The sequence below is a fragment of the Mus caroli genome, unplaced genomic scaffold (genome assembly GCF_978045245.1).
Source record: "Mus caroli unplaced genomic scaffold, Mus_caroli_1 scaffold_10, whole genome shotgun sequence".
NCBI lineage: Eukaryota > Metazoa > Chordata > Mammalia > Rodentia > Muridae > Mus > Mus caroli.
Genome location: NW_028227265.1, coordinates 21,890,475 through 21,900,767, shown reverse-complemented (window position 1 = coordinate 21,900,767; position 10,293 = coordinate 21,890,475). Strand labels below are relative to the sequence as shown.

Here is a 10,293-nt window from a genome sequence, read left to right as displayed (position 1 = left end):
TGAATGCAGGGTTTCCCCCGTGCTAGGCAAGCAAGCCACCACCGAGATCCAGTAGTGTCTCTTTTCTTTAGAAGTTAAAAACCCTACTAGGGAACAGTCCCCAGTGCCCACATGTGGGTCAAACTATTAAACAGAATACATCAGGACAGCTCTCCCCTTATTCAATAAGTATTCAGTTCATCAGGATGGGCCGAGCTGAATGCTTTCAGCCTGGTGCTGTCTCACTCACACTGAGGGGTGGGGGTGGTGTTAAGTCTGCTTTGCATGGGCTCAGCTCAGACAACGTCACTTCTCTATGAAGGATCCACTCTAGGGATGACTCTCTACCTTCCTGCCCCAAGTTTCAGGACCATGGCATCCTGGTTTTCCCCATCACTGTTTATTTTTTGTTTATTCCCTGGAGAAAAAGTGAACTGTCCAGTTTCTTCTCCATCTGCCCGTTCTAAACATGGCAACCCCACGCCAAATGTTCCACTCTGATTTGGGGTCCATGTCACCTTCAGTTTCTTACTAGCACGTATCAGAGTACAACGGCTCCATTTTGACATTTTTATATGTCTGCACTTTGGTGGTATCCACCCATTACCCCTCCCCCTTCCTATTTTCACAACCCTTGTGGGTGTGTGTGACCCAGTGAGTTGACTTAGGGCTACATACAGCAGTGTACCAGCAGCTGCCCTACTGAAGACAACCCAGCAGCCACAGCCAGGTGACCCGAGGATGAGCCCTTGTGAGCCTCTCTCAAATGTAAGTTATGTATTATTCAGTTCTTTTATCCAATTAGGAGGTGGCAAGCATCTGGATTCTAGACCAGATAAAAACTGTCATTTGCTCTTTTTATCTTAGAGTCTCAATGAACGTTAGTGACCCTAACACAGGCTTTACCTACAGCCCTTTACATTTTTCTGTGGACACCCACGTGTGCACTTTGGTAGTCTATGGGTCATCTATCCTTCTGATCTCTTTGAGGCTTAATCCCATTCATTTGACCAAGATTTAGTTGACTTTTTGTTATAGCACTTTAAAATTTGTCAACATTTTAACCCAAGGGTACACTTGAGATCTCAAGGATGTAGCAGGTGTTCAAGGAAGGAACTGACCAGCTGAGGTATGGTGGTGGAGTACTTGGGAGGATAACCAGGGCTACACAGTGAAACTCTGTCTCAAAAGGGAATTGAGAGCTGGGTGACTAGCCTGTGTTCAATTCCTGTTCAGTCACTGGAGCTGGCCCATCTCTCAGCATCCCATTCCTAGCTAACACTGTTAACCTGCTGCCCCGTGTTCTCAGGACTCCCTGCAGCAACAACTGAAGATCATTTCCCTTGCTTCTTAAAATAACACAAACCGTAATTGAGGAAAATATGTAATAAAAAAAAAAAAAAAAAACAAAAAAAAACAAAAAAAAACACACAAACCACTAGGACACAGACATAAAAACCAAGCCATTTAATTGTATCTTTGAAGGTAAACAATACATGGCCTTGGACCCCAAGCCCTAAGAATGCTAGTTACAGGTCCAAAATGTGGTGTGGTCTCAAAAGTTCACAAGGGTCCGAGATCAAGTGTTGGGTGGCATTGTATGGGATCCATGAATTCCATTTAGCAATTATGAAAATTACCACCAACAGATCCCATGGATCTTGTAATAAGATAGGAAAAAAAAATCCCTTTCAAGGATAAAAGGAAGAGCGCCCAAGGCTAGGTTGTTCTCCTCATGAAGTCGGACACCTGAGCCACCACACCCCCAACTCATGCAACTGAAGCTGTAGCGTAGGGCTGAGATCGGTCCTTTTGTCCACTCCTCTCCACAATGCCACAGCAAGGGTGGCCAGGGCAGAGCGCTTGTCCACAAGCACTGAATGTGACAAAGGACCCTCTTAGTGGCACACGGAGTTACGGTTATTAAGATTTTAATTCACTAATTAAAAAGCTACACCATTTACTTTTTCTCCTTTTTCTCTTCTTTCTTTGCCGCATCGCTCTTCTCCTTCTCTTTGTCGTCTTTTCTCTCCTTCTTGCTCTCCTCCTTTTCCTGTCCCTCCTTCTTCTCGGCATCCCGGTTGGCAATCTTGTTGTTGATGAGGTTATGCAAGGCGACCACAGAGCGGATCAGCGAGGCCAGGTACACCACCACCATCTGGTCATTGGTCTTCAGGTAGAAGGCCTTGACGAACTCCTGCAGGCTGGCGTCCGGCAGCAGGTTGAAGACATCCTGCAGCTGGTATATGATCTGGTGGTTGATGGGCAGCTTGCCGCTGGCTACCTTCTCCAGGTAGCTCCTGATATCCAGGAGCTTGCAGTTCAGTCCCTTCAAGCCATGGACCTGGTTTGTGATCCGCTGGGAGAGAGTCCCCACTGTAGTGTCCTTGATGTCTCTGCAACAGCCCATAAGAAAGGCAGAAAGGCATCAGCCCACATTGCCCACAATGTAAGGATGGTCTGGGACAACAGTTCAGAGCTACAACAACTTTCTGGTCATCTGGGTCTCTGGCAACTTATGTGTGTGAGGCCAGAAGACAACATCAGATTCCCCTGGAGCTGACAGGGCTGCAGGGGACTGAACTCAGGTTCTCAGTAACACCAGCCATCCCTCCAGCCCTCACAGGTAACCTTGTTTATGGAGACCTTGGCTTCTCTGGTTTATAAAGGATGACATTTCCCACCTGCTTTGCTACAATGTTGAGCAACTTAAATCAGTCAGTGGTCATCTTCAAAACCAGGATTAGTGGTAGATGAAAATGAAGTCTTTCAAGTATGGCTTATACACAGATCCTACCCCAGGATGAAGGTCCTCTGCAGAAACACTACTAACTGGAGAGCACAGGCCTGCGTTTACACTCCTGCATTCTGTCAGTCAGCACTATGAATTCTGGACAAGGAATGCTGTCAGTCAGACACTTCAGAGGTGAGCGTGCTCAACCACACTGGTTTGGAAGACATCTAAGCTCCCGCCTTTACTCCTAGCATCTCGCAGGATGAGGCAACAGGACTGTGAATTTGACTAACCTGGGCTACAGTGAGGCCATTTTAAACACCAGAAAGAAAGAAACCAAAGGGCTAGACCAAGAGAAAGAAGCATAGCACATGACAGGATGACACCTGACCCGAGGTCACATGCTACAGCTGACTCTGGTAATGTCCCAACTGCTCCCCAACCCCCACCCCCCAAAATGCTGGCTTCAAATTCCGAGACCCACCAGCTTCTGCCTCCTAAGCACTAGGATTCTAAGTGTGCACCCCCACGCCCAGCCTGACAGCTTCTCCACAGGGACAGCAGGATGTCCCCAGCCCATGGAGCTCCCAGCCTGACAGCTTCTCCACAGGGACAGCGGGATGTCCCCAGCCCATGGAGCTTAGCAGAGGGCATGAGATGCCTTGGAACTGGAGTCACGGTGGCTGTGAGCTGCAAACTGAACCCGGGTCCTTAATGTTCATCACCGCTGGGCTCCGCAGACTCACCTTAGTAAGTGCTCCACTCCGACTTCCTCCGCCTCCTCAGCTCCAATCTCGCTAGTCACATGCTCAAAAGTTTTTGATGTTGGTGTCCCATCCTGTGAGAAGAGGCTTAACTGTTGTTACTTATTTTCGACAAGCCGACTGGCAACGTCTCTCTTCTCATACCTGAATCCTTGGCAGTTAGACCATTTCATGGCTATACGACAAAGACTTCCACAGCAATGGTGGAAGCCTTCAAGGCTAAGTCAGGTCTGCGGACACTGCTGCTAGCCTGTTTGCACGGTGCTGCCACTATGCTGTTCTCTGAACAAAGTTTTCTTGTCAAGGGAAACTGTGGCATTCCCTCAAATCCACACTGGTGGGGCGGGGCGGGGCGGGCGCGGCTGGGAAGGCGCAGATTAAGAGTTTGGTTATCTCTAGAGTGGAAAATACAGATCACCCACACCTGAGGCCACTCATGCCAACACACCTAAGGTAACTCTGTCCCCTGATCACATGACCCAGGAGCCCCAACATGAGAAAGGGAGTAACTAGTGGTTTGAATTAAAGCGTCCACTGAGGGGCTGGGTCACTTGACATCTGGTGACTCAATGGTGGAACCAGAGACGACACTGTTAGCCCTGTTGCCAGCACAGGCCATGTCCTTATTCGAGGGCTCTACAGACTGCAGGGATCCACCAGTTTGTGCTAAGTGAGCCGCAGTGCCTTGGGCAAGCCTCTCAAGTCACACTGCACACTGGGCCTGCTGGAGGTGTGGCTGGTCCTCATGTTACTCAGGATGCTGTGAGGATTCCCTCAAGTCACTCTAGTCTTTGGACACCAGGATGGCCTGAGCCTGCTGAGCTTCTAGAACGTCCTGACAACTTGGTCAGGACCAGGGATAAAAGCTTTACTGCAGCCAAACAACATCTGGATCTAAGCTCCTTAGGGCTGCAAAAGAACAGGACAAGGCTTACTGTAAGGCAGGGAGGGCACCATCCTAGAACATCTCTTTTCAAATTCAAAAAACCATAGAAAGGAATATTACACTCTGAGCCGGGCGGTGGTGGCGCACGCCTTTAATCCCAGCACTCGGGAGGCAGAGGCAGGCGGATTTATGAGTTCGAGGCCAGCCTGGTCTACAGAGTGAGTTCCAGGACAGCCAGGGCTACACAGAAAAACCCTGTCTCGAAAAACCAAAAAAAAAAAAAATTATTACATTCTTAATCCCTCTTGACTCTGAAGACCAGGCTCCTTGGACACACTGATAAATACTCTGTGCCCGTCCTCCCAACCCTGTCACATCAGGTTCTTAGAGCCCCCACCCAGCTCGTCTGAGGATAGAGAAAGAAAGGCCACCTCCTGCTCAGTGCTCTACTCAACACAACCCCAGCTGCAAAGACCACAGGTTTTGCCACCTGGTGCTTGACAGCTCTGTCTTGCTATGTTTGAAAGCCCAGAGCCTGTCTGAAGGGACTGCATCTCAGGAGGACACTGCACACTGCAGCAGGCCTGGCCTTTCCCTTGTGAAAGTCTGTGTGTAACCACTCAACTGCTTGGTCTCAACGATGACTCTGGGCTCCACCTCACTACTCAAGGCTTCACACTCACACACACACACACACACACACACACACACACACACACACTCTCTCTCTCTCTCTTTTGTTTTTTCGAGACAGGGTTGCCCTGGCTGTCCTGGAACTCAGTTTGTAGACCAGGCTGGCCTCGAACTCAGAAATCCGCCTGCCTGCCTCTGCCTCCCGGGTGCTGGCGTGCACCACCACGCCTGGCTAAGACTTCAGTTTCTTTAGTGAAAAATGATCGTAGGTTTCTCTGTCATTTTCTATTTCTAAAATTAGATGTTTAAAAAACTCAAGGCCGGTCTGATAGCAGGACTCAACCTTCTCTTTGTTATAGAGAGTGAAAGGTTTGTTAAATTGAACATGGAAAACCAAACCAAACCAAACCAAAAAACCCCCAAACTCACCCAAGAACTTGCTAACCCACCTCCAGCCCAAAGCAGGGGACTTACGTCATGAACTTCCTCCACTGAGATGTAGGCTTCGGTGGGAAGTCCCAGGTCCTTTGGCTTCACATCGATAATGACCAATACCTGGAAGAAAAACAGCTTAGCACGCAGCTTCCTTTTGACACAAGGTACAACTTTTAAGCCTTCTTCTGACTACTTAGACCATTTTCTTCATTCAATTAGAAACAAGCCAGATGTTTAGCAAAAAATAAGTTTATATTTCACATGATCCAGTTATTTCAGCTCTGCCCAAATCAACCTCTGCCTCCCTCCCTCCCAGATCCTTTTTCAAACTATTTACACTTAAATATTGCATTTTGCTAGAGAGAGAGAGAGAGAGAGAGAGAGAGAGAGAGAGAGAGAGAGAGAGAGAGCGCATACAGAATTGTGGGAGTTGGTTCTCTCCAGTGTGGGTTTGGAAACAGGGCCTTTCCTCACTCACACGGCCACCCTGCTGGCCCACGAGCCATTCTTCACTTTAGTTCCCTCATTTACAAAGATAACATCCAGTTTCTGAGAGGATTAAGTTGTTATGTACAGGGCACAAGCAGGTGCTGTTAAATTCACTAGGTCACAACAAATGATAACATAGAACAACACATTACTGCCGAAGGCTTTGGAAAAGCAACACAACGTTGCTACCCAGGTCTTCTGAGGCGGCTGTTCCTTGAGTAGGGAGCAGAGGGCGTCACAGTGCTGTGACAACTTACTGAGTTGGGACAGTATCTCTTCATGAGTTCATTGATGGCGATATCATTCTTGTGTAGTTTGGGGCCTGTGTGGTACCACCCAACTATCCTTTCTCTGGCTGGGAAGCAAAACCTTAGTAAGTTTTAACGATTTCATCAAGATTTGTGCAGCTGACAAACAAACAATAAGAACACCAGCACTTACTTAGGCTTTCTACCTCTGAGAATTAGAGACAAAAATAAACCTTGACACATTTGTGAAACTTAAAACTCCAAAACGAAATTCTAAGAGGGTAAGCACTGTGCAGCCCAGAGGCATCTGTCTAGGGCCCAGTCACACGTGAAGTGACAGATCAGTTCCAGAGCAAGAATGAATAAATTCAAGTCCCCACCCCAGAGAGAGCAGCTGTGTGGTGTGGGGTGGGTGAGTGGACCCAGAGACTCGATAGCTGCACTCAAATAATATCAACACACTTTACTACAACTAAGGCTCTAGGGCAGGCAGTTGTGAGGGCCAGCCCAGCCTCCAGCCTGGGTGGTCGACACAGCCTTAGACTCTGACTGTAGTTTATTTATTCTACCTCAGTTCTTTATTACCACTAGTCTATTTCTACTTGGTCCAGCTAAGTGAATCAATCACTGACAATATACAAAAAGACCAGGTTTACACACACAAACTGAGACTTACCATTGACCTTCTTGAACATCCCATACATGTTTTCCAAATAATCATGGTCTAAAAACCAGACAGAATCATCTTTGTCATCTTCATCAAAAGGTACTAAAGAGAGAAAGGGAAAGAGAGAATGAGAGATGGTGCCTAGAGCTACAAGTTCAGCCACAGTGCAACCTCAGCAGCAGCCGCCTCACCACGGGAACTGTGCAGTGCTCCGCCTTCATTCAAAACCTCCACACTCCCAGCTGCTCTTAAATCACTAAAGACAGAGGTAGCCCTTAAAAAGGACACACACTCTCTGACCTGCTGAAGGCCCAATCCCTGCATGGTCTCTTTATTTAAAGACCACAGATCCTGCTGGCAATAACACACAGAGCCTGAGCGTAATGCTCCGGTACAGATTTGTTAGAGTGTAAGGGGAACAGTCCCCATCTCTCTCTCCTTGCTCCACCAAAGCCAGGGTTCAAATGTTTAGTGCTGGAGCTGACAAGCTACCTGATGGCTTGTTCCGAAATGCAGCCAGGCTACCGTGACACAGTCTGTAGCAGCCCTTGCACTCCAACAGCTGAGCTGAGAAGCTACAACAGAGACTGCAAGTGGACTGTGTGGAGCCATCGGGCTCCCTTTCCTACGTATCAGCAATTCTGAAATAGGAGCTTCAGGCTGTAGTAAAAAAGTTCTTTTTTTTTTTTGGGGGGGGGGTGTTGAGACAGGGTTTCTCTGTGTAGCCCTGGCTGTCCTGGAACTCACTTTGTAGACCAGGCCAGCCTCGAACTCAGAAATCCGCCTGCCTCTGCCTCCCAAGTGCTGGGATTAAAGGCGTGCACCACCACCACCACCCTGCTCACTTTTTTTTTTCTTTTTTGTGAGTAAACAGACATTCTAACCATGCTCAGCAAAATCAAAAGCTTATCCTTTACCTGCAAAACTGTTGGACACATCAAGTACTTTCTTTTGCCATGATCCCAAAAGCACACCAACTACCCGCTTCTGGTTTCCAACCTTGCCAATTCTGAATGAGAAAAACAGGTGGTCAAGTCACAGACACTCATCGAAAAAGCTATTACTTGCGACTGAGTAGCAAGTATCAACAACAAAGATACAATTTAGTTTATGTCAGAACTAAGGTCCATAAACAAATGTAACCGGTTAGTTCCCATAGGAAAGATAAGGAAACACATCCCAACTGCATTGGAAGGATACTTTCTAAAGATTGCAGATACTCCCTTGGAGAAAAAGTCATGCTTGTTTTTCCTTCTCAGCTTTCCTTTATCCTTTAAACTCTTTCCCCTCCTCTCTACACTGAAATCTCTCCAGGGATGAAGACCTAAGAGAAGCACCAGTTTTTTTGTTTGTTTATTTTTCGAGACAGGGTTTCTCTGTGTGAAACCTGGCCGTCCTGGGACTCACTTTGTAGACCAGGCTGGCCTCGAACTCAGAAATCGGCCTGCCTCTGCCTCATGAGTGCTGGGACTAAAGGCGTGCGCCACCACGCCCAGCAAGAATTGTTTTCTTTAGCCACTAACAAGTTGCGTATTTGGAAACAACTTAATTCTATGCTAAGGAAACACACAAGCCACAGTGGAAGTAACATGACACCTGTTTAACAGTCCCAAGATCCGTGTTAGTTTAACTGTAGTGTCTTGTCTAACATGGAGCCTGTACCCTAAATTTATGGTACAGGCATAATGAAATAAGAGTTTCTGTATTACTGGTGGTTATGTTTTTTTTTTTCTTTCTCCTTTCTTTAACCCACTAAAAATACTTCAAACAACGAGTTTCCACATGCCAAAGGAAACTTCATCCACGAGTCTTTAAAGTCCCTCCATCTTTTCCTTGATACAACTACCAAGTGTCTGCCCCCCTTCCTTGATTCTTACCAATTGTTAAAATAAAACTTAAAACAGTGCTCACCCCATCAGGACCCCTAGGATCCCACGGGAGTAAAGCTCTATCTATTGTAGAAAAGCCCACCGAGCCTGGTTAAGACCCAGGCATTCCGAGCAATACAACTGAATTCAGAATCAAAAGCCTCCGTCTTGAGATTTTTTTTTTGGCTCTGGTTGAGTTAGCTGCACAAAGCCAGCTTCGGACCAGGCACTAGCGCCGACTTGACTGCAAGCAGCAGACTCCCTACTGGACCTTCATATTTGTTAACTCCTCACACCATCTTGTAAAACTTCCGAACACGTGCAACAGGTCTGGCCGGATGAACGGCTGGAGCAGGCAAGGGTGGCAGTGAGCTACCCAAGGGAACTGTAGGCTGGCCCCAATCTGCACCTGCCTCGTTTTTAGAGGAAAAAAGCCGGCACCTTATTCATCCCCATTTTAAAGGTGCCATTCGACCAGAATCCCAAATCGAAACTTGGTTATGATCCCTGCCTCATCCAGAAAATCGTTCATCGGGGACTCCGAGACCGGGGTTTCGGTGACAGCTTTTACAGGCACGAGCACACGAGACTGAAGCTCGGTCTTAAACGGCGCCCAGACGTTATGGGAAAAGGCGCGGCCTCGGCGGGTAGCATCGTCCCGGTTCCGGGCCCTCACCAGACGGGCCAGGTTCAGGAGTGGCGGCCTCGGCGCGGGTGCGAGGCTGTCAATGGGTACCGAGCACCGCGGTGTGGAGCCGCTGGGGTCGCCAGTCCCAACCCATGTCCCCAGCCGCCGCATTTGTGCCCGGCGCGCCCGTGACTCAGCAGCCCTGCGCCGTGTGGCCGCCACGCGCCACCCGCTCACCGGTTGAAATGATCCACCACACTGAGCAGCACCAGGGGGTGAACCACCACCTTCTGCACCGCCAGCTCCGGCATCGCGACACAGCCCGACCGCCGGCCTGGCTCCCTGCAACCCGCAAACACCAGCAACCGCAGCGACACAGGCCGCTCCTCCAGGCCCCAGCACCTCCCCTTCCGGTTTGACCGCCGCTGCACAGTCGACTTCCGCTCCCAGAGCGCTTCGCGCTCGTTCCCTCCCTGTCGCCAGGGGAGCCATCTTGAGAAAGGGAAAGAGCCGCCTTGCCTTCTGTGGGACTTAGGTTATTGATGAAGCTTGGCTTGGCATTGGGCTTTCCCCTAGGTTTTTGTTCTTGTTTTTGATTTTGTTTTTCCTTAGTTGTTTCCCAGCTCACCATTTCTCCTCCTTGGAAGGTTGTAGAAAAAGGCAGATAAACATAAGTAGTAACAGTGTATACTTCTACTAATCAAATAATTAACAACATATATTTAACTTTCACTTAACACTTTAAGTCAGCACTGTTTCAAAATTTCCAAGAGGAGTTTCATTTGTTTGTTTGTTTGTTTGTTTTTGGTTTTCTTTGTTTTGCTTTTTTTTTTTTTTTTTTGAGACAATGTTTCTTTATGTAACAGCCCTGGCTGTCCTGGAACTCACGTTGTAGACCAGATTGGCCCCTACCTGCCTCTGTTCCCTGAGTGCTGGAGTTAAAGTCATGTGCCATCACGCCT

At 48.1% G+C, this 10,293-nt stretch overlaps 1 protein-coding gene across 1 annotated transcript; it reads right to left on the bottom strand.

The window, feature by feature from the left end:
* Positions 1-1,431: 1,431 nt before the first annotated feature.
* Psmd7 (proteasome 26S subunit, non-ATPase 7) lies at positions 1,432-9,745 on the bottom strand. Its single transcript, XM_021169878.3, has 7 exons — positions 9,569-9,745; positions 7,753-7,844; positions 6,845-6,937; positions 6,178-6,275; positions 5,471-5,551; positions 3,460-3,551; positions 1,432-2,375 (listed from the first exon to the last, which is right to left on the bottom strand). The coding sequence occupies exons 1-7, from the start codon at positions 9,640-9,642 to the stop codon at positions 1,940-1,942; spliced, it is 966 nt and encodes a 321-aa protein (XP_021025537.1). The 5' UTR covers positions 9,643-9,745; the 3' UTR covers positions 1,432-1,939.
* Positions 9,746-10,293: the final 548 nt, after the last annotated feature.